Raw genomic sequence first — 24,947 nt, 5'->3', positions numbered from 1 at the left:
GAAAAGAGACAGGCAAAGTTACCAATGGAATTTGATCACAGCAAATAGAGGAGTTCTTGGTATGAACTATGTCTAGTGTCTCATGACTAGAAATTTTGGGATGGAAGAACAATTTCATTTGGGGGTGGGCACTGAATTCTTGTTGGTTGGTCAGTCCCTCATTTTGTCCCCTTGCTCCACGTACCTACAACCTGGCGTGGGTCGCAAAAGCTGGAGTAGATGCATCAGTGACTTTTTTGCATGCTTGATGTAGAACCTTCAGGAGGTAATCTTACATTTTGCAAACCATTTGCTGCATGAGAGCATAAAAGAGGGCATCCTAGTCTTTCCCAGGGGAGATTATCATATGAGAGGGACAGCGTCCTTCTCTCTTCCTTAAACTCAGTTAATGGCATGATCAGGGATCACACCCCTGCACACTTCTCCCATCCATCTTCCGGTGGTACAGTGTCTCATTAATACCAAATGATAGTTCCATGACACTTTACACATAGGAGAAGTGCACAGAGATGGTTCCATGACACTTTACCCACGGGAGAAGGATGGGAGAAGCAAAGGGATGTGTGATTCCCTATCGCGCGATTAGTCGAGTTTAAGAACGGGAGAAGGATGGGAGAAGGACACAGTCCCTCCTGTGTGATAATCTCCAAAGTAACATGGATACATTCTTGCTTACCCTGACCCCTCAACACACCTGTGGACAATGAAAATACAGCTCCCTTGTTGTGTCAGATATGCATAACATTTTTGAAGGGCCCAGAATCTATCACTCTTACAGGATATGTATTTGTGGGCATAGATCATCATATTGCCCCCCAAACACTTCTGGTCTTGCTACTATCTAGAATTCATTCCTGGTTTCCAGCAGGAACAGAGATAAGGCACTTCCCCTAATTTCCAAATGGTAACGTTTGAAATTTTTTACTATTCTGCTTTCTGTTGAGAAACCTATGTATAGGGCAGCTGGTATACATAATAATAATAATAATAATAATAATAAATTTATATTCCTCCTTTTCTTTGTGGAATCAAGGCAGATTGCAAGCAAAGGTAACAAAAAATACATATACAAAGTACAAAATAACCCCCGTCAATTAAATCACAGCAAACGTAATAACAATTAATTATACAAAAAGTCAAAAATACATAATAAAGAATACAAAATACAAAAAAAATCCAAAATACATGGCATAGCATAATAATCTAAATGATAATCCCCAACTCTCCCCTGGTAGCAAAACAACAATCAATTATCAATTACATAACTAAAAGAGTTAAACTCTGGGCCGGTGCACGCAGAGGTTCTGGGGGCGTTGGAGCTAGCATAAAATACTCTGTCGCTCTCCTTTGGGTCCTTTTCTGGGCTGGTGCAGCCAGGTGGTCTGGAAAGAAAAAAATGCCCAGGCATTTTAAAAATGCTGCTCTCTGGGTGCGTCTCCCAATAGCTGCCCCAGGTCCGCTGGGTTTCAGATGGTCCGGGGCAGGAGAAGACAGCCTCTGGTCTACAGTCCTTCTGAACACCACTGGGCTTAATCAAAACTTGCCCTCCTCACTGCCTCCACTCTCCCCAGCCCAGATGGAATTAGGAGGCTGTCAGCTGGCCTACTATCCGGTTCCTTCAGTGTCTCAGGCTTCAGCTGCCAGGTGTTGTAGGCTGGAGAGAACAAGGGAGAAGCCCCTTTTGAGTCCTTCCTCCTTCAGCATCTCAGGCTGCAGCTGCCAGGTGTTGTAGGCTGAAAACACTGCTGCCCTAAAAAGATCTTGCAAGGGATCATCATATATCAGTGGAAGGAAGCAGCATTTGTGTTGCTGATCAGGTGTTCTCCCCATGTAGAAATTAATCATCCAAATCATCCAGGTCATAGTATTTCTGATTTCTGTGTATGTTTGTGAAAGCCAGACAGTGAAGGAAGCTGCTAGGAGGAGAATTAACTCATTTGGAGTGTGGCACTGGAGACTTCTATGAATTTCGTGTGTACCTAAAGAGACAAATGAATGGGTCTTCATGCCAACCAAGCCTGAACTCTCACTAGAGGCAAAGATGACTAAAATGACGCTATCATACTTTGAACATATGAGATGATGTGACTAATTGGAAAAGACAATAATGTTTGGTAAGGTGGAAGGCAGTGAGAAAAGAGGAAGGGTGCTCTACAGGTGGATTGACTCGATCAAGGTAGCTGTGACCCTGGGTTTGCAAGGCATGAGCAGGGCTATTGATGACTTTTGGAGCACTTCTATTCATAGAGATGCCATAAGTTTAAGGAAATTTGATTGAAAATAACAACAATAGCAACAGGATGGTTTCCTGCCTTCTCCCTACTGTCCTTCTCAGATTTGTGGGTGACAAGTGGGTGGGCAGGCCCCCTCCTTGGATGCTTTGGTCTTGGCAGATGCCCAGCCATGGGTGCTGCCTCCAGCTATTTCATCATGTCATGGATTTTTCAGCAGGTTATGCTGGGGGGTTGGGTGAGAGCCAGCATGGTGTAGTGATTTGAGTGTTGGACTAGGACTCTGGAGATCAGGGTTCAAATCTTGGTTCAACCATGTTACCCATTGGATGGCCTTAGGAAAGTCATGCTCTTTCATCCTCAGAGGATGGGAATGGCAAACCCCCTCTGAAGAAACTTGCCAAGAAAACCCCATGTTAGGTTTGCTGTAGGGTCGCCATAAGTTGGAAATTACCTGAAGGCACGCAACAACAAAATATGCTGCAAGGGAGAGGGTTGAAGGCAGGAGGGAGAGGGAGAGGGAGAGAACAAGGTTGCTGCTTTTGGCAATTGCTGTTCCCTCTGTGAAGCCTTATTCCAGCTTAATTACAAACCATTCTGTTTATGATCAGAACTTTTTGAAGACATTCCTTTTATATTGCTCTGAGCAGGGAGAAGGCTTGGAATCTTTATTTTAGTTAGGTATGTTCTTTATCTTAGAAGAATATCTTCAGAATACTGCATGTAGTAAAATGTGAAAGGTTTTCTTTTCTTTTCTTTTCTTTTCTTTTTTTTTTTACCCAAAACATTGATTAAGTAGCAGCTATTCCCAGACTAGTTCACAATCAAACCAGCAGCTGTTTTCTTACATGAATTTTTGTGGATATGTCTGCCACCGGCATCTGTACGTAATATGATTCTTGGCTGTTTCACCACATAGGCAACCTTCCGAGAGAACTTTCAAATCTGCAAGCCTTTGGAAAATAATTTTTCCAAACTTCCATTTGTAGAGCAGCACACTCCTTTCTTGGTGTCCCAAATTAAATTGGAAGGACTATCCAGTCTTGGAACATCTCATGGTCAACAAGCAAATGGGAATGTGTATCATGTGCTTCACACCAATATGACTGTTTCTTTTTCTTTTTGTAAATCGCACTCAGTTTAATGCATAAAGCCATCAACTTGCTTGATGCCATTAGAAGGTCTTTCCCCTGCCATTTGAGCCAGAAGCCCCCATCTGGCCCTGAGGATACATCGTCTTGTATGTGACCAGGATAGAGTTGTTAAAAGTCTGTCTTGTAGATCTTGCCAATCGTGACAATGTGTTGAGTTCAAAGGATTTCTCGGAGCTTGAAACAATCCGAGCGAAAGATTCTTTGCTTTGTTTCACTCCCTGCTTTAGCACTGCAACTGCATAGTGCTCCCTCGGGGTCAAGCGAATCGGTGACTAGACCTACCTCCAGCTGTGATATACATCTAATTCTGCAGAGAATAAAATACGGAATGGAAACACCTCTCCCTTCAGTGTGAAGCCTCTTGAGAGTTCATCATCCAAAAACTACTTATTAGCCTCACTGTCATCTTTCTACTTCTTGGTTCCTCATTGTGTTTCACACTCCTCCTAAAGAACAGGTTGATTCCTTTATGCTATACTAATTGTGATTTTCTATGAGTGCACACACTGAGGCTAAAATACTTTAAGCTCTCCCTGAACATATCCCCCCCCCCCCCCCGTAACACACTTCTCTCCTCACAGTTGTGAGTGGAAATTGCTACCATCCCTCTCATTCATGCCTGCTTTTAACTTTGTCTCTTCAGGAAGAGCTTCTATACCTCTTCTTTTCTCCAGAGAGAATTTAAGTTCTTCAACAAAGTAAATGCTTTGAATCTCATCCCAAGAGGGCAGATTTCTTTTGTAGAAGATAATGAAAAAACCCAGAATTCAGTCCTGCACCAAGTTACACTTTACAAAAGAGCCTGAGATTGGCATATATGCCAATGCCTTAGATCTGCTGTTCTACCTTCCCCTTAACAATAACAGTCCCATGAGTGGACTGATGGATGCAAACAATGCTTTTTGCCCTTTTTGACTGTACCCTCATAATTCTCCATGGACCCTATCCATTTGACCTATAACTGATTTTGGCCAGAGCTTTGGCCTGTCTCTTCAGACACTGTCAACCTTGACATTTAACAAGACACAAGCAAGACCCAAGTCCCTAGGGTGAAGCAGCTGTGAGTGCGCAGCTAATTCTTCTTTAGCAGCACTGCTTGAATTGCAGTGTGGGCACCCAGCATTCCAACGTTTATACATCTGGAGCATTAGGATTTGCAGAAGGTCTGAGAATGATCTGCAACAGACCAACAAAGCTTCCTGATGCCCAAACTGTTTAACAAAATCAGCATCAAAAGTGAAATATCCCACCCTTTAAAATTGGCAGCAGAGATGAAATTCGAATGGAGGGAAAACATGGTAGGGGGCACTTTTATCTAACTTGATCATGAGCTCATTTCTGGTACTGTAAACAGATCCTACAGCTGATCATGTGCTGACCGGCACCCTTGTTCCTTGATAATGAAAAGTGTGTGTGTGTGTATGTGTGTCCTTGCCCTGAGCTGTTATTTGACTAACGACAAGATTTTATTAAAAACCAAAGTAAATCCCATAAGCTTAAAGTTTGGCCATTTCATGCACACACGTGTGTGCTTGCATGCACCTATTTTGTCAGCCAAAGAGGGCCCATAGCTCAAAGGAAATCACATGTTAGAAGGACCTTTTGACTGAGCCTTGGAAACTCAACTTTCAAAGTATACTGTAGTGCACAGATGACTTAACTTATTTTGGGTCCAGTGGCTGTAATTCTGAACACACTTACACACCTGGGCAACATGTAGACAATGAACCATTTGTGCCTCTCCCTACCGCCACCCTTTTTTTTGCAGTCCTCCCAGACTCCCTCCTGCAGGTTTAGCCCTGGAAAAATGAATGGTTTTGACCATTAAAGCAGCATGTGCATGCTCATTTTCTAACTAAAAATGAAAATATTCACCTTTGAAACAAGATCCATACCTTGAATTAAATTGGAGGGGGGTTCACCTGACTTAGAGGTTACACTCAGCATCCAGTGCCATTTTTATGGCCTCAGACTCCAAATCCTTTTGCAAAAGCCTTAGGGGGTGCAAGTCTTCTATGACAGAATGCATAACTCTCACAACTTGTTTGAGCAAATAAATAAATAAATGATGTTTTGTATTATTTCCTAGTGTTATTATAATGACAGCAGATTTGGCTGCATAGGGCTACTAAGAATGACCTAATGAAGTTTTCCATCTCCTGGAAGCTAACCACCCCCTGTACTAGGGACTATGACCCATTGAATGCAGTGGTTTTTTACCTTTGGCTAAGTGAAGATGCAGATGGGCTTTCACCCACACCTAACATGGACTGTATCTAAGACAATAAACTCCAGAAGTATTAATGCAGGATGTGCAAATACGTGCGAGAGCCATTAGGTCAGATACACACTATTCCTCCAGGCAATACGTGATTATTTATCTATTTTATTTTGGTTCAAACACACAGAGAGCTGAACCTATGAAACATATTGGTCACACATAACCTCATAGATTTTTAGAAGCTTTCTAAATTACAGTCAGGGCCCCTGAACGCCTGTATCCTTTACAGAGTATAGTAACTTTCAGCAGCTTGTTAAAAAGGCATATCAAAGATAGCCAGGCAAACTAAATTGAACAACATGTTCTCTGTTTTCTAATCTCTTGTTGATTTGTAATACAACAGGTAAAAAGCAGTTTTTACTCAGTCTGCCTTGTGTGTGCAATACAAGCTGAACAGCCTACAGCTGTCCAAATGACGTTACTGCTCTATAATTCTTGACCAGTTCCCCCTTCTCTTTTTTCTCCTTTTTATTTCAGACCATTATTGATTTTTGTGTGTGTGTATGTGTGTGGTGGGTTTCTTTTTTACTCCAAGTCTAACAGTGGAGGATTACAAAAATATATAGTCAGAGAGAAGCTACATTGAGATTACATTAAAAACAATAGGAGTACATGTTTCAGTAAGTGCCAGGATGTATTGATATTTGTAGCTCAAGAGGGAAAGGGCATGTTCAGAATACAGAAGATGCTCTAGATGCCTGTAATACTCTACTAACAAGTACACCTCTGAAATCCTGCAGGTGTGGCTTAGAGAATCTTGAAAAATCTCAAAGGGAAACATTGAGGGAGAAAGGGGTTACAAGGAGAGCCTTTTGAAAAATAATTAATGGGCAAGAAGAAGAGGTAAAGAAAGATGCAACCAGGTTCTTTTTACAAAAGGAAAAAATGTTTGGATGGACAGTTTTTAATTACAGTGGACCCTCCACATCCATTGGGGTTAGGGACACAAGATCCCCATGAAAGTGGAAAAACTGCAAATATAAAAACATTTTTTTAAACCTGAGATACCCCTCTGTAGGAATCTCTAGGCTCTCCAGAGCAACTCTATGGTCGATTTCCACTGGAGGTTGACCCCAGAATTGTGCCAGAGAACCTACAAATGCCTAGAGAAGTATTCTCTCTAGGTCCTTCAGTGCGATCTCGGTGGAGGTTGACCACAGAGTCATGCTGAAGGATGAAAAGATTCCTAGAGAGAACATATTAATCAAATCTGCAAATAATTAAACCTGCAAAGCTGCAAATGTGGAAGGCTGACGGCGCTTGTGGGCTGGGTGCCTTGTGGCCCTATAGATGTTGTTGGACTGCAGCATCTATCAGCCTTTCCAGTGCATAGCTGGTAAGTGTAACAATGGAAGTTGTAGCCCAATAATCTCTACAGGGCTACAAATTACCCATCCAGTCCTCTGTGTGCTATGTCTGTGTTGCAGAGAATCATAGAATCGTAGAGTTGGAAGAGACCACCCAGTATAGACGGTGCAGAAGCGCTGTGTTGGGGCCAAAAGTAGGGCTGGAGAGCGCGCAACAACTGCATGCTCCCCAGCCCTACTACGTATGGAGGGCACCATCTTGGCATGGCACCATCCATATGCAGCACACGACAATGCTGTTACGCACACACCACATCCAAATGGACTGGTGTGCACCTGACATCATCGCCCCACTGGAGGGCGCTTAGGACGCCCTATTTGTGGCATGAGAAGGAGCTCCAAAACAGAGCTCCTTCTGGGAAGGCGCCTCATTCTCGTGGCAACTAGATTGCTGCGGGAACAAAGCCAGGGAGAAAGGAGCCAAGCGGCCCCTTTCTCTAGCTGCGCCTGTCAGGGTGTCCATAGGGCATGAAGCTCCATGGACACCCCTTTCAAGGCCACCGAGAAGCAGCGTTTTGCTGCTTCTCAGTGGAATGGAAAAGCAGCAGATTGGGGCCTCTGGTATGGCTGCCCTGGCCCCAATCCATTGCAGAAAGGGGCGGCTGCGGACCACCCCTTTTCCACAGTATGTATCAGGCCTTGAACAGTACACAGGAGGTGGTCTTTATAGGGATATAAGAAGCATTCATATACCTCTGATTTTCAGTAGTACCCTCAAGGTGGTGGAAGGGACAGGAAAAAAGTCTCTATTGAGCACTGTTGGATTCTTACATAGGCAGCAGCAGTAGTGATATAGAAAGCTGTTTTCACCAGTCACACCAGAGCTTGGAAAACTTAATTTTTGCATTGCTGCTTCCAGAGGCCAAAAAGCACCATGGCCTCTTGCTGAGAGATTCTGGGAAAGATATTCCCCAAGCTCTGGAAGCTTGTCTGTCTAGACCAGGGATGGGAATAATGTGGTCCTTCAGATATTGGTGTACTGCAATATCTGAAGGGCCACATGATTCCCATCCCTGGTCTAGACAGACAAGCTTCCAGAGCTTGGGAAATTCCTTTTTAGACTATCCTTTGTACTGCAAGCCCCAGCAGTCCTAGGCATAGTTCACGATAGGCCCATCATCACCAGTTCCAATGCCACTGCAGCTGGTGGTGAGGAATGCTGAGAGTTGCAGCTGAACAAGACCTGGAGTGTCACATATTTCTCATCCCTAATCTCATTAATTCCTGGCTTTCTGGAATCTTGGGCAGAAGTCTTTCCCATTGCTTTTCTATGTGTTTTTTAAACTGGAGATGTCAGGGATTTAATCTAGAGTATGCGCTCTGACACAATAATAATAATAATAATAATAATAATAATAATTTGTTTTATTTATATACCGCTATTCCAAAGATCATAGCGGTGAACAGCAAGTAAGCTAATTAGCAAGTGAGCTAATTAGCCTCCAACAGTCTGGGTACTCATTTTAGCTCCCTCCTCGGAAGGATGCAAGCCTGAGTCGAGCTTGGGCCCCTTTGCTGGTCTTGAACTCGCAACCTTGTGGTTTTGAGTGAATGGCTGCAGTACAGGCATTTAACCACTGCGCCACCAGTTCTGTTTCCTGGGCAGTCTCTTGTTCCTCTTCTTCTTCATTAATACCTTTCATCCTTTCCTTTCCTTTATGCCTCTTTGGATAGTAATTGAAATAAATATGTCAAAAAAAGAAACATAAGAATATTGCTACTGTAATAGGGCTTGTATAGGAAGTAATTAAGAACTGAATTTGGGGCTAAAGGAAAGTAGGAAAATAGAGAGGCACTTCATGAAACCCACAAGCCAAACCTTTTGATGCCGCTTAGAAACTAAGGGAGCTTCTATAAGATGTTAGGTGGCTGGGCACTTTTTGCCCCTCTGCAATTCAAGTACTGAACAGAGATGTCATTCTCCACTAGGTTTCTTCTCAAAGGAAGCAATGAACAATCTGAGCAATTTTCTTCCTGCTGTGAGAAAGTCTTCAAGAACCACATAGTTTTCAAAGCCTATTCACTGCTTGGCCCTTATTCTGTGTAAAATTCACATGTGGTTGCTTTGCATAGAAAATAGCATTTTCTGCATAGGAAACAGAATTTTCTGTGCAGGAAATAATATCTATACACAGAAATATCATTTTCTGCATAGGAAATAGCTTATTTTCTGCTGCTCCACAGAACAGGACCTGGAACAATGGATGCAAGATACAGGAAAAGATATTCCAACTAAACATTAGGAGGAACTTCCTGACAGTAAGGGCTGTTTGACAGTGGAACACACTCCTTCCTCAGAGATTGTGGTGGAGTCTCCTTCCTTGGAGGTCTTTAAACAGGGGCTGGATGGCCATCTGTTGGGGATGCTTTGATTGAGTGTTCCTGCATGGCAGAATAGGGTTGGACTGGATGGCTCTTGTGGTCTCTTCCAACTCTGCGATTCTACGATTCTATGACCTGTATATGAATTACTGTAGCGTACATCAGGTATTCTCCATGGCATTGTTAGTAAGCTGCAGACATTCCTGCCATTTGATTTGACAATGTAAAATGATCTAATCTGCAAAACAAAGCATGAAACATTTGCGATGGGCTTTAAAAAATATTGTTATGGAATTGCTTTACTGTCACAACTATTTTAACTTTTAATCCCTGTATAAATGCATTCCTAGGGATTTCCCTCTGTCTCATCACCATGAAGACACACCCCTGCCACTCTTAAATACAACCTCATCTTCTCTGATTGAATAAATGGCTCATGTAATTGCTTCTTCACGCTATCTCCTTGTTTCAGCAGCTAAGCTTCATTAGTGTGACACAGGAGAAGTCTAACAAATGAGGGAAGAAAATCAGTGTCACATTTCATTGTAGGATTTCCATGGCTTCTAGAATTCATACCTTCACTTCTGCAAGGGATCTTTTTATTCTGCTCTGAGGTTTTGCATTGTCTATTCCCCCTTGAAACCACACTTCCTTTGCTCAGAGGGCAAAACAGGTTTTGCTGTAATGAACAAAGAGCTCAGAATAGTTTGATGATTGAAGGCTGTATTCCCGACATGAAAAGAAACTTCTATTAATTTAGTGGGTTGCACCCACACTTAAGTCATACTTAGAGTAGACTTACAGAAATCACTAGAGTTTTATTTAGTCATGACTAATTTGTCCAGTTGTTTTCAGTGGATTTACTCTAAACATTGCTAACTGGAACCATCCTGTTTTATAACACTACTGGAAATTCTCACTTTTCTATACTTGGCCCTTTTAGTCTAAACCACTGTTGACAGTTTGTCCACTTCCCTTTGAGGTATGATAGTCATTAGCATCTGTCCCTAAATTGCAGCTCTTCAGATGTTTTCGGATTCCAGTTCCCATGATTCTTCAATATTGGCCACACTTGCTGGGATTGAGGGGATTTGCAGTCCAAAATATAGCTCGCATCAGGTTGTGGATGGCTACATTATAGCTTCATTATTAATGCATCTCTTATACTGTATGTGTCACAATATTTTGATGCAGGTTCACTAAATGTTAATTGCTATGTGCAAAGAGGAGTGCCAGTGTTGGAGCCCTCTCCTTAGTTCATATCCCTAAATCAGTGTTTTAGTGATATGTTTGACTTGCTTCTGAAACAAATATTCTTGTGTCTGTGTCTGCCTACCTGCTTAGGGTGCTATTGCATGGTGTTGTTGTGTGCCTTCAAGTTGTTTCTGACTTACAGTAATCCTAAAGCTCTATCATGGGGTTTTCATGGGGCAGACAAGATTTGTTCAGAAGGGAGTTGCCTTTGCCTCCTTCTGAGACTGAGAGAGTGAGACTTTCCCAAAGCCACCCAGTCTTTTACCATGGTTGAGCAGGGATTCAAACTCCAGTCTCCAAGAGTCATAGTCCAACACTCAAATCACTACACCATGTTGGCTCTCACACCATTGCATAGATTTGACAAAATCTAGCCCATGAAAGTTTAAAATTGTTAGTTTTTAAAAGGCAAAAGATTTATATGATCTGAAGAAAAATGGTTAGTTTTTATATTGTTGCAAAACAACTTATTTTACCATAGAAAGACAGACTTTGTGTAGGTTCCATTTCTCGTATAACCGCAACCATAGCAATAAAAAGAAGTGTAGGCATAGCTGCTAACTTTGGGTCTTCACTCCTCTTCTCCCATGTTCAAGGACAAACATCTATTGCAAGCATTTGAGTCACTGGCTAGGATGCTTTACAAATTGATTTTACCCATGACCTGGTGTAATCCATTTATTAACCATTATGTAAATAACTGTCAGTTATATGCGTGCCTTAACCTTTTCACACATGCTCCTTAAACATCTTGTGCATGCACATTTAAAATATCGTGTGTGAAGCAGCTTTTAGTGGGGATTTGTCCTAATTGCCTTCTCTCTGTCTCTCGCTGGGCGGGAGAGTGTGGGCAGGAATGGTTTTGCCTGTGGCATGCAGTACAAATGATCATATTTTAACTTTCTGCTGTGAACATAGTTTTCTTACTACTTTTTTGTTGTTGTTCTTGTCCAAACAGAAGAAGACATATCAATGCATCAAGTGCCAGATGACCTTTGAGAATGAAAGAGAGATACAGATCCATGTTGCAAATCATATGATAGGTAAGAACACTTTCAGTCTTCCATAGGTTAGTTGCTTCTCTTTGCTTCATAGCTGAGGTGGACTTTTCTACTCACTGTTGTTCTGTATACCAGTTGAGAGACTGACTAGCACGGACCACTGAGATGCAGTTGCATCAACCAGGATATGTGCATGTCAGGAGTATTCACAGTTTCCTTTCCCATCAGTCTTGGACAAAGGAAACAATCAAGGCATTTGTCCAAGCCACATCGTTTGTATCAATAATCCTCTTGAGTAATTGTAAAGATAAAGAGAGAAGTGGGCTGTTTTTTTTTTTGTTTGAGTGTGAACTTCTCCCATTTCCTTTTTAAAAGTGTATTCAGATGTAATGTGAAACCATGGTTTGTTCTAACCCCACACTATGCTGAAACTTGTGCAGTAGGGAAACAGTGCTTTAGAGTTACTTGTCTGCTTTTTATACAGAGCTTTGATTGTATGTTGGTCTTCGATTGCAACAAATTTTACATTAGATTACATGTCTGATCTTGTTTCTCATTGGTAATTCACACCTGTCCCTTGGAGGCACAGTAGTGCTTCCAGTTGTGGGTGTTTCAATGGTATAACAGCTAACCACTGCTAGTATGAATCCTGGTTTGTAAACCAGTTTCAAAACCATGGTTTTCAAGTTCTGTCAGTCCCCCAACAGGCCCTACCTAGTGGGTAGGTTTGGGCTCTGAAAAATAAAACATCGTTTCATCATATATCTGAATTTGGCAGTGGTGAATCTCTTCATATTGCCATTGGATTGCCGGTCTCTAGAAGAGGCTAAAGTTGCCTCAGAATCCATATGGAGACAGAGAATTGGGCAGTTATCTCTTCTTTATGAGTTTTTGTCTCTTAAGGTTTCAGGAAATGAAAAGTTTGGGGTAGGCTCTTGCTACTTTTCATTTTATCTCCATTTATCTTTCATTTTAAGATTTATCCCAATCTTAAATTTTGACACTTGGGATGTGTGTCCCAAGCACTTGTTTTTCTCACCTTGGGAAGGCTTTCACTGACAATGTATAAGAAACTCCGGTTTAAAAGACAGCAAGTTCTCTCCATTTACAAAACTGCTTAAAATGTCTTAATGGGGAGTTGTCCCTTTCCCATCCCATTTTCACTTACATTAAATTCAAACATTTGACAAGATCAAAGTGGAAACTTTAAGTCATACATTTTTAGTTTCTTCTACAATGGGGAGGGGGAGAGGAAAAGCTCTCACTGGTTGTCAACCACTTAGAAGCAATTATGCTTCAATTTTATATGTCATGACATTGAATTGCTCACATTTCCATAGCTTAAATGTGGAGAATTTCTGAAACACATTGTCAAAACAAAATGCTTGAGAAGTTTTACTTCAACCCCTCTGTTTTAACTTTTTTTGGTGTGCTTTTTTTTTTTTTTTACCTTAACAGTTTTGTATTTTTGAAAGGTTTGCTTTTCAGGATGTTCACATTTTACATTTACAATCCTTGTTTTCACCAGCAAGGCCCTACTAGCTTTCAAGCCTTGGTTTTGTTTGGAATGAGACCCAGTTAAAAACATTACTGCAATCCAAAGGGCTATATTTATGATGCAGCTGTAAAGGTTGCTTTTCTTTCCTGAAGAATGCAGAGAACTCTTTCTTCTATCTGCACAGATGTTATAAATATATGTGAAGGCTCAAGAGCTTAGTTTATTTTGATGCATAGACCACAGAGGAGTTCCTTACACATGCCACTCCAGACGTATGTCGTTGAAGATCTGTCAAGGGCCCTACAGCGTTCGTTATCTGTTCATGTGCAACGTTCGTCTCCGATAATCGCAATGATTTCCCTTGAACAATTTAGCATTTAAAGAATCTATTCTTCCACGTGCGGAGCTCCCATTATCATTAATGCGAATTATGCACAAATGTTGAAGGGAGAATTTGAAACGCTGACACTGAAGATTAGAGCAAAACCTTTTTTCTGGGAGAAAAATAGGTACTGTCACTCATCGTAATTTCCTCGGTAGCGCTAAGCAGGGAGCTTGCAGGCAATGTCAGGGAGGTTAAAATGAAGTTATCTAAAAATGTTTGCTTTTGTGGCAGGTGTTAATGCAATCTCTTGTTTGCAGGTGTGAAGGGTGAGAGCTTTGCTAATTGGACCATGGTGATTTCGCTTCATTCCTACCATGCTTCCCCTTCCCCCTCTTTTATTAAGACCTGGAGAAGGAATGTATCTTTAGGCAGTTGGATATGTGTTTTAAGCTTAAATCTGTCAAAGGGAGGTGGGACTATTGGTGATCTATAAATATCCAGCGTACACATTCTGTTGCAGATTTACTCTGTGACTTGAGTGTGAACAATGAATCCACAATGTGGTGCCACTTTGTTCAACCTTTTTCATAGGTATGTCCAACAGTACGATTGCTTACTTTATCTGTGTGGAATCCTCTTAGTGATTTACACCGGTATAAGCGTCCTTTATGCCAGTGTAAGCCACTTTCTTGTGCAGGGCATTGTGCACGTGGAGAGATAGCAATGAAAGTTGTCTCTGCTAAAGTTGCCTCAGGAGCTGGCAGGGCCATTTTTTCTCTGGATAAAAACAGTTTTTGCTCCCACTCCATTATTACAGTATCCTCCAGTCACACAGGGGTAAAATACTCCCCATTCAAATTCAGTCAGGTTTTGTGAGGCAGGCAATTCCGTAAACTCTGTGGACAAAGGCTTCACAGGAATATCCACTGAAATCCACAATAATGCACACTATTGCATGTGTGGCCTTCCACCTGCCTCTCATGTATTTGGATGGCTGTACATTTTTGGCAGAGGACGAGTGAATAGGTGCAAATTTGCACAGGAAAATGAAGACAATTAACCATCAATACAAATGTGTGAAAATAAGTTTGCATAGTACATTCAGTATCCATGTCGCTTCTTCCTGCACCAGAATGGTTATGTAGACCAGTAAAATTTTTGCTGTTGTGCTTCTTTCCATTCTGGCTTCCACTAGTGTTCCAACAACATGCTTGGCACCCTAGTAGCAAAGTCAGAAATGAGAAGGGTGTGTTGTCAAAACATTGGTCATGTGCCTGTTGCCCTTTTCTGTAGGGCTCTTTCATTGGTAAGGGATGTCTGCAATGTGTTCTCCTTCACCTTTGGTTCATATCCATCCTCCACATTTTGAAGGCCTTAATTCAGCAATAACCTAATTTTGGAGCAGTGGCTTCGCTAGCTAGGGTGTCACCCAGTGGTTATGTAGGTTCAGAGAGTGTCACCTGGAAAGGGCACAGGGTTGCCCCTCCTGCTGCTCCATCAGAAGGCTCCTTCCTAGGGAGAAAGCCCAGAGATGGAGCAACAACGAATGGTGCACACATACCTTTCCTGCACCAAAGGGGGAGGAGGACCCAACCAGGTGCCACCCCTCCCCATTGATGCCACTGTTTTGGGGTTGTTGTATGGTGAAAAGTGCTTGCTGATCAAGAATATTGTTGACAATAATGCACATGATTTGGTATGGTTATGGTGGACTGCAAATCTGTTACTAGGATTTTCTATCTTATGCAGTCATGCAACTCCATTTCTTGATAGACACCCCCCCCCCCCCCAGATGGGAAAACATCGTATGATAGTGAAGAATACAGAAAATAGTAACACTTCCATTAGGTGAAAAACAGGAAGTATATGTCCAGATCAGGAGTAGAAACCTGCGTGTCAAAGCAAATCCCCCTTTTATTTGGGGCTTTTCAGTAACAAGTTACTACTGGTAACACTATTATTTGTCCCATTTATCAAAGATCCATTCAGTCAATGAGATTTACACAAATGTTGACTCACCAAATCAATAGCTGATTTAGTAGGTCTATTACAGTTGGGAATATCAATAGGGTTTAGGCCATCATCTCCTGGTGAAGCCAGTAGAATCGCATCTTGAGAAACAGAGCCAAATCTTCTTGTTATGGCAAAATACATAGTTGAAATTTGTTCTCCCAGAGTTCATTCTATATATCAGATCTTCCCAATAACTAAAAATGGGAGGTATGTCAGTCCACTATGAATATTCTGTAGATCTGTTGTTGTGCTGTATGTCAGGTTGAGATCTGTGGACTGGACACACACCCCCAACACACGTGGATGGTGCAGATGTCTACAACCCCAATTAAAAAACAACTTTCATGGTTTTCTCAAAATGTCCCCTGCACTGTGCAGGGATTGAGTGAAGCAATTTCTCCATGTTTTTGCCCACAGCTCTGTGTCCTTTTAAGCCAAGGAGAGGCCTTCTTAAATCCAGGATGTAAACCAGAGGGAGCATGGAGAAATTGCCCCATACACCTTAAAGTGGGTGTGGGAGTGTATTGAGTAAAATAAAAATACTCAATTCCCCCCGCCTTTCAAAAGTGTACATGTGGGGAGTTGAGGAGTAAAAGAGAAGCTGTGTTGTCTTACTAGCTCTTTGTTCTTTTTTCATTTTCTGGTCCCACAAGCCTTTCAGGGATAAAGTTTTGCCAGGTTTGCTTCTGTTTCCTGACTGCGATAGTAATTAAGAAATGCTCACTTATACACAATGTGGACTAGTAGTCTGGGGTCTCTACTGGAGGGACCATAGCTCAGTGGAAGACAGTATTCATTGCATACAGAAGGTCAGGGTTCAATTCTTAGCTTCCCCTGATGTGACGGGGAAAATCTCTGACAAAGAATGTTGCTGCTAGTTAGATAGAGCAGGTCTAAACAGCCTTGTTCTCTGAAGATCCTTTGAACTACATTTCCGATCCAATCCACTTGGCATGGCCATAGGCAAGTAATTGTGGGATTTGTAGCCCAAAATACCTGAAGAGGGTCAAAAAGCCAACTCTGGATAGATAGTACTGGGCTAGTTGATTAGCTTAAGACAGTTTACCATGTGCTAATGAGTATTGTTCTTTGCATACAAATATCTCTTCAGACTAAGGCAAAGGGAGCATTTTGCAGGAACCTAAATATGGTGCCTCTCCTTATAGCTCCTTAATATTATGGCCGCATTCATTATAAAGGGGGGGGGGGAGCATAAAGGAAGATATTCTGTGTTGCTCATACATCTCCTTGAAAAATTACCCTTCTGCATCTTTTGTGATGTGTATCTCTAATATACACATATACACATGCACAAACTCAGTGGCATATTGGGTCCTAGATGCCATTCCCCAGAGGTGGAACAGACTGGCTGCTTCCCTAGAGGAGGCGAATGGGAAACATGTCGCTTTGTTTTCATACTGGGGCCTCTGGGAATATTTCTAACGATAGAACAGACCCCCTCTTAGACGTGATCTGTCTGGATGGGAGGGGATGTGTGCTTGGAAAAACATATCCAACTGATACTGTTTGGAAGTGCTTTCCCCTCCACCCCTCATCATACATTCCTTAAAAAAAAAATCTAGGGATCAGAAAGCCCTTCTAAAGCAACCTGGCCGATTGGGGGCACCTTTGAAATGTTTTTAATTTGTTGGAAGAAAAGGGATCCCTCTCCCCTTCTCTTGAGGTCTTTGGGGAGTCCATCCAGGAGTATATCAAAAAACTTTCTGCAGTTCCATCAGCTTCTGTTCTGCTTGCCTCCTCCTGTGCTGACCTGCTAATGTTTAAAGTATGTTCTCCCCACCTTATTCCTCCTCCCCCCGCAACCTTCCATTGCTTCTGATGTGCACTCTCCATTAGATGCCTAGAAGGATGGGCATGCTCAGTAGCTGAGCCTGCAGGGGGTGCAGAGGACGGCCATGCTGCAGCTGGGATCACAGAAGACTCTTAATGATGCGCAGTATATCTCTTGTGCCGAGGGTAGAGGGAGCAACGGAGCAACTGAACATAGTGTTTCACTATTAATATGGGAAGTCGGCCTACCATTCATAGTTGTGTGCAAAAAGAATCTGAGAAGGTCTTTGTAAAAAATTCTTATCCTCCAAAAAGAGTATCTAGACAACAGTCTTGTTTGCTTTCAGACACAGGCCAGAATCCTGATGGGGTACTATGCTTAGCTGTACAAGCTATAATCCTACCTGGGAGGTTGCCCCTATTGCAGTCAATTGTTTTGCAAGGACATACTACAACTCCCAGTATTGACTTGTTGGGTATGGAGTCAAATCAACCAGTGAAAAATGAGTGACCTTAGGACTGTGCTGCCTTTTCCATAGTCAGTTCCATAACGGTGGGATCGAGTGCAAAGATATTGGGACATATCATGAGAAGACATGGCTCTGTAGAAAAGACAATAATCCTTGGTAAAGTGGAAGGCAATAGGAAAAGAGGAAGACTGCATTCCAGATGGATAGATTCAGTCAAGGAATGCACTGCCCTCAATCAACAAGACCTGAGCAAGGCAGTTGAAGATAGGGTAACTTGGAAGTCTCTCATCATAGGATCACCATAAGTCAAAATTCACTTGACCTTTACCTCAATATGGTAGAGGATCTTGACTGTATTCTGCTACTAATAATATGGCTAATAGTAATTAATAAGTGTGACTTACAATAAAATCCTACAGGGTGAGACTTCTCTTCTTTGAAACTTCACTCCATTTCTCCTCCTACAGAATTGCCCTTCAGCAGTCAGAGATTAATGCCACTATGCATACTCAGAAATTGATGGTCAGTAAGCATGCTAAGCTCATGTGGTGTAGTAATTTGGATGTTGGACTAGGACTCTGGCAGACCAGGGTCCACATCTCTGTTCAGCCATGGAACTCTACTGGGTGACCATGGGCAAGTCATGGCAAGTCAGTTCAGTGAGAGAGGAAGGCAATAGCAAACTTCCTCTGAATAAATCCTGCTCTGCAATACTGTTTCCATAAGCTGGAATCTATTTGAAGGCTAAAGTCCAAACTAAAGACTTTTTTGTTTATAGAAGTATTTCAGGCTGCAGCTTGATAGTTTTTGAGGATTTAGATAAGGGTACAGCCTTGCCTTACGCAGGAATCCGTTCTGGATCCCGCCACATAAGGCAAATTCTGCTTATGCTTCAGCCCCATTCAGTATAATGGGGCACAGCACGTGTGCAATGGGTGTGTGCACCATTCATTAGATTGTTGTGCAACTTCTGTGTAAACAGGAAGCCGCATATGGTGCACCCACGCATGGAGCAGGCACATTGTATATTGTTTGTCTATTGTTTTATAGTTTTATAGTTATTTTAATGGATAAATTGTTTATTTACTATATTTTATATTTTGTGATTTGAAATTGTCCGCCACTGGCAGGTTTTATGTTGTTTTGATGATTTTGTGCAAAACACTAACTAACTAACAACAACAACAACGACAACATACTCGGCCCTCATGTGCTAGATTGAGTGTTTTCTAAAACCATGTTAATGGTTTCCTCTCAACATTAATTTGTATTTCTGAAAACTTTATGGTTCTTCTAAGTCTGCCTTCCCTGTGCTCTTGAATGTGTCTGGCACCATTCTGGCTACATAAACACTGGTGCTCAGACCTTAACATAGGAAATAGAAGAAAGGATATTGATCTTTGCCTTTGTTTGGGCTTCAATTCCTAGGTGACCTCTGCCAAACCAATCTTGCAAAATATTTTGATATAAATGGTTTGTCCATTGATAGTAATCCTTTTGGCTTCCACTGTGCTAAACAGGCACAGTAAAGATGGTGCAATTTCACTGAAGTCAACTGAGATTTTAATCCCTAGATTTGCTTTATGAAAAGAACAGTATATGCACATTAGCTGTCATGATGAATATGCTTTTGTAGAGTAGATGAAGAGACCACCAAAATGTAATAAATGTAACAACTGTTTAAGTGAGATAATTGTATCTAAAATAAACTTTCTTTGACGTCTTCTTTGTTAACTGCCCTTTCAGTATTGTCAATTATTTAAGATACCAAGAGTTTTAAATGTTATAGTTCTGTTAAAAAGATATACTTGGATTAAAACAATTTGATTATCAAGTCTTTAAGGAGGGTTGCTTTCCAATCCTAAACTTTTTCACTGAGAAGTAAATTCTGATGGTTTCAATTTTTGGTTGACTGACAAATGTGAATTAATACAGCATATGCATATGTAAATGTATTTCTTCAGACTAAATGCAAATGCAATAACTGTTTTCATGGACATATGAAATGAGGACTTCTTGAATCTTGTGAATCTTACACCGAGGTTGATAGTGAGTAATCCACTGTGTGCAACTCATCCTTTCGTTCTGCATAATGTACTTGGCTTCTTTGCAGACTTCCATTTGGAATCTTTAAGAGGTTGAAGGTAATGCAAGGTGAATTATTATTTCAGTATGGGACTTATAAAAGGCCAAGGCCTTTGCTTGATATGAGCTTTTATAGGAGTTTGTGGCCTTTGGGATCATTTTCTCTCAATTTACTTTTATGCTACAATGCCTCCTTGTTGTATAGCAACTGAAGAAAAAGAGGCTGTGTGTAGAGCAGAAGCAACTGAGTTTGATCCATATGAGCCAGAGTAGACTCCTCCCAAAACCAATACTTTCTATGCTGGCTTCTACAGAGGGGCAGAGAATGCCACAATTCTACGCAAGGACTATCTGTTGCCTATCTGGAACTCGTATGGCTATAAGGCTAATTTTTTTAAACATCTTTGCAGTAATGCACAGAGTATGGGAAATAAGCAAGATGAACTTGAACTCCTAGCACAACAAAGGAAATACAATGAGCCCATGGGCTTACCATATGAAGACTTACTATAGGTGGCTTTCAGATTACATTGAAGCCATGCGGCAAATGGAAGAATGGCGCATGTGCCCATTGGTGCACATGCACACATGGCCACGGCATGAGCCCGAGCACCATTATATCCAATGGGGCTTGAGCATACACACTTTTTTCCTTACGCGGGGTATGTGTGTGTCTGGAACGGATCCCCCGCATAAGGCAAGGGCCCACTATATGATATAATAGGCATCACTGAAACCTGGTGGGATGAGTCTCATGACTGGAATGTAGGAATACAGGGGTATAACCTTTTAAAGAGAAATAGGCCAAACAGGAAAGGAGGAGGAATAGCATTATATGTCAGGGATATTTACACCAGTGAAGAGATCCAAGAGATCCAATCCTAGAAGCAAGATGGAGAGCATCTGGATAAAAATTAAAGAGGAAGGAAACAACAGGGGAGTCTACTACAGACCCCCAAGTCAGATGGAGGAATTGGGCAATGCCTTTCTAGAACAGATGGCCCACACACTCAGAAAGGAGAGATGTAGTAGTGATGGGTGACTTCAACTATCTGATATTTGCTGGAATTCACACTCAGCAAAATCCTCAAGGTCTAGCAAATTCCTCACTTGCCTTGATGACAAATTCATTGTCCAAAAGGTGAAAGAGGCAACAAGGGGATCGACAGTGGAACACACTCCCTTGGAGTGTGGTGGACTCACTCTCCTTTAAAGTCTTTATACAGAGGCTGGATGGCCATCTGTAGGGTATGCTTTGATTGAGAGTTCCTGCATAGCAGGGGGTTGGACTGGATGGCCCTGGTGGCCTCTTTCAACTATGATTCTATGAACTTCCCAGTCTAAGTACCAGTTGCAGGTGGGGATGGATAAAAAGAGTGGCAGAGCTTCAGAACTTTTGTTTTCTCTATGTCTCCCCAACACATTATGTCCAGGAGAAGTGTCAGGTGTATGCAAAGAAATACGTACACAAAGTTCCCCTCCTCTACGTACAGGAGAGAGCAACTGTGCACATCTCTTTGTGCATGTGGGGCCAAATTGAGGCCTATAACTTCATAGTTGTTCATGTCTTCCCTTTGTTCCACAAAGTTTATTTCCTAAAATATTAATTGTGCCACCCAGATTTACCGTGTGTATTATTTTCCAGTTGCTATCTGTGCATATTTGTTCAGAGGAATTTTGAGCAAATATTATTTTGCTTTGCTTCTTTATCTATCCTTCGAGTGAAACATAATTTCCATTAATATATTCAGTCACATTTTCTTTTTTGCATTTTATCCTGTACTTTCATTTACTCCTTGGCTAATGGTTGCTCAGTTTCACTGACATTTTTATAGCTACTATGACAACATTCTCCTTTTGCATGGTACATTCATAATGGGCTGCGATAGCAGCTTCGTATTGCTTTCACTCCTTGCTAACCATGTTAAGATTCCTTTCAGCCCTCCAACCTAATTTTCATAGGCAGTTGTGATTACACCTGTTTAAACATTTTCCTAGTGGTTTCATATTTGTGCATGGAGGTGAAAGGGGGGGGGAGCAGTTGATAAAACACATTTCTGTAATCAGGTGTGGGTCTTTGCCTTGACTGGTTGGAAGTTAGCATAAACAAGCATTTTAGTCAGTTTGGGGGTTTCAACATCTGTTAACTAGCATGATGGAAATGACATTTTCCAAGTAAGTTTGTTCTGTGATTTTGTGCGTATCTGGAGGTGGGGTAGTTGGTTATTTTTCTCTTCAGTGCTTTTTATTACCTTCAACATTATGAGTTGTTTTGAGTAAGAAGATGGGAAACTTCTCTTTATCATAACAAAACTGTGTGAGTATATTTCTCTGGCAGCAAAGCTAGACAGCTCATGAAAATTCTCTTTGTGTGGCACTTGTACTGGAATGTAGAGGTGGCAAAATGGCACGAGAGTCATCCTTTGTTATCTTCCAGCAATACTTTCTGTTCAGTATCTAGTACAGATATAGAGAAAACAGCGATCTCTTATTTGCAGCGAAAGGGCCTTCTCAAGTATTCAGATAAATCACATGGTAGAAACCTCTTTATAAAGGTTCTACCTTAGAAACACCACTTTACAATGTAACATTGAGAGCATTGGTTTTCGTATGTCCTGTTTTGAAGTGTAAACTTAGTAGGTTCTAGGTTCCCACAGATCTTTTGACATGGGGCCCATCCAGTCATTCCACTGTGCAATCCAGCTTGCCCTCTGAAAGAAAGTCCACAGAGAACTCCAGTTTCCACCAAATGATAGTAGAATAGTTGAGTGTGTAATGGACTAAACATGGTTGATTTATTGATATTGGGAGTGCTGCTCACATATGCACGGTGATGTCTTTGTCAGGACTGTAGCCCAGAACTAGCCTGGAACTGGTAACTGGTGAGATGTCAGCTGCAGAGTCCTCTTGTATACCACCACCAAGTTCTGGCCAAAAGAGGAGTGAGCTTCACCCACTAGGGAAATTTTCTTGCACCAATAGGGCAAAGTGGGTCACATGATATTCTCTGGTTTCTGGGTTCCCATAGATCTTTTGGAATGGGGACCCATTCAGTCATTCCACTGTCCAACTCAGACATATATAAGACTATCCTAGGTCACAGAAGCTCACTTTTCTTAACAACTGGGAAACTCATCATTGGTTGCTAAAAAACTGCCTTCCCTGCCCTGTCCTCCTTGTATTTGCCTGTCTTCGTTGTAGCAGTGCAATTGTTGTAGCCAGTTTTTGCTTGACAAAAAGGACTTAAGTGGGACAAACGCAGGTTTATTCTGTTGTTGTCACAGCCTTTATGTTCTAGCCATTCTCTTCAAGCTGGAGGATTTTCAGTCCACAACTTAGCTGAGCATGCCGCGAGAAACAAAAGTTATTTGGATGCTAGTTACGGAGCTGAATTTATACTGTAGTTTTAATTCTCTTGGTGTCAATTTGGTGTATTGTCTTTAATTAAAGGTCAGCTGAAATTGAACTGCAAACCTCAGGGAGACTTTAAATGGGTCCTTTAAGCTGTAAGGCTGCCCATTAGATATGATCTTTCTTTACTGCAGATTTTATTCTATGGCTGTTGAACTTATTGCAAGTTATAGTTGATTGTTACTCTCCAAAGGTGATTTGTGCTCCTGGTCATTCAAGGAACTTTCCCCATTAGTCAGTTGGACTTCAAGTCCTTCCAGACCTACTCCAGCTCCATGAATTTGGAAAAAACCTCATGCATCTTTTTAATTTTTTAAATGCTCTTCTCAGTTTTTGAGATTGGCTTTTCCATCAACTCAACTATTTAGCTAGACGTGAGCAAATGAAATGTTTATGTCCTAAACAGGCTGCATTTACATTTCTTAAGCAAATGCAGTTTGGTAGTGTTCTGTTTTCTTCTTTTTATTAAGGGAAGAACTTTAGATATCATTTGACCAGGCTCCCTGTGACATTCTTGCAAACAAGTTTGTAAAACATGGGCTAGAAAAGATAACTGTTACATGGGTTTGTAATTGGTTGACTGGCTGAACCCAAAGGGAGTTCAACAATGGCTCCTTTTCATCCTGGAGAGAAGTGACCAGTGGTGTGCCATATGGTTCTGTCCTGGGCCCAGTGCTATTCAACATCTTTATCAATGACTTGGATGACAGAATTGGGGGTATACTTATCAAATTTGCAGATGACACCAAATTAGGAGAAGTAGCTAATACCCCAGAGGACAGGATCAAAATTCAAGATGACCTGAATAGACTAGAAAGCTGGGCCAAAGCTAACAAAATGAAATTCAATATGAAGAAATATAAGCTACTGCACTTAGGGTGGAAAAACGAAATGTACAGCTATAGGATGAGGGACACCTGGCTGAATGAGACTATGCAATTTTAGGCTACATCAATAAAAGTATAGTGTCTAGATCAAGGGAAGTAATAGTACCACTCTATTCTGCTCTGGTCAGGTCCCACCTGGAATACTATGTCCAGTTCTGGGCACCACAATTCAAAAAAGGACATTGAGAAACTGGAGCCATGTGTCCAAAGGAGGTCCACCAAAATGGTGAAGGGTCTGGAAACCATGAATCCCTATGAGGAACGACTTAGGGAGCTGGGGATGTTTAGCCTGGAGAAGAGAAGGTTAAGAGGTGATAATGATAGCCCTGTTTAAATATTTGAAAGGATGTCATATTGAGGAGGGAGCAAGCTTGTTTTCTGCTGCTCCAGAGAACAGGACCAGGAACAATGGATCCAAGCTGCAGGGAAAAAAATTCCACCTCAACATTAGGAGGAACTTCCTGACAGTAAGGGCTGTTAGACAGTGGAACATTCTTCCTCGGAGAGTGGTGGAGTCTCCTTCCTCAGAGGTCTTTAAACAGAGGCTGGATGGTCATCTGTTGGGGATGCTTTGATTGAGAATTCTTGCATTGCAGGGGGGTTGGACTGGATGGCCCTTGTGGTCTATTCCAACTCTATGATTCTGTGATTCTATTATTTCCTTCTGGAAATGCCACACATTTGGACTGACACTGAAGAGCCTTGGACTAACCTCGGGCTAACAGTAAAACATTCAGGTGTGGGAAGTAAAGATCAAGAGGTACAGTGGAAGAATGGATGATGGCCTCCAGAAAGGCACAATGAGGGGGTAATGGTGTGGAGTAAGCTGTCCTTCTGTTTCCTAAGCAAGGAGCAAG

The 24,947-nt window shown here is 41.6% G+C and overlaps 1 protein-coding gene across 2 annotated transcripts in view; it reads left to right on the top strand.

Moving 5' to 3' along the window:
- The window catches only part of ZNF423 (zinc finger protein 423), a 322,468-nt gene that overhangs the window by 179,805 nt on the left and 117,716 nt on the right, over positions 1-24,947 (top strand). For both annotated transcript variants that reach the window (XM_089539812.1, XM_089539811.1), the window contains exon 5: positions 11,568-11,652. In XM_089539812.1, coding sequence (XP_089395938.1) covers positions 11,568-11,652 — 85 coding nt within the window. The remainder of the gene's footprint in view (positions 1-11,567; positions 11,653-24,947) is intronic.

This window comes from Sceloporus occidentalis, unplaced genomic scaffold, assembly GCF_023333645.1.
Source record: "Sceloporus occidentalis isolate IW3139 unplaced genomic scaffold, rSceOcc1.0.p SCAF_10, whole genome shotgun sequence".
Classification (NCBI taxonomy): Eukaryota; Metazoa; Chordata; class Lepidosauria; order Squamata; family Phrynosomatidae; genus Sceloporus; species Sceloporus occidentalis.
This window is presented reverse-complemented; position numbering and strand designations above follow the sequence as displayed.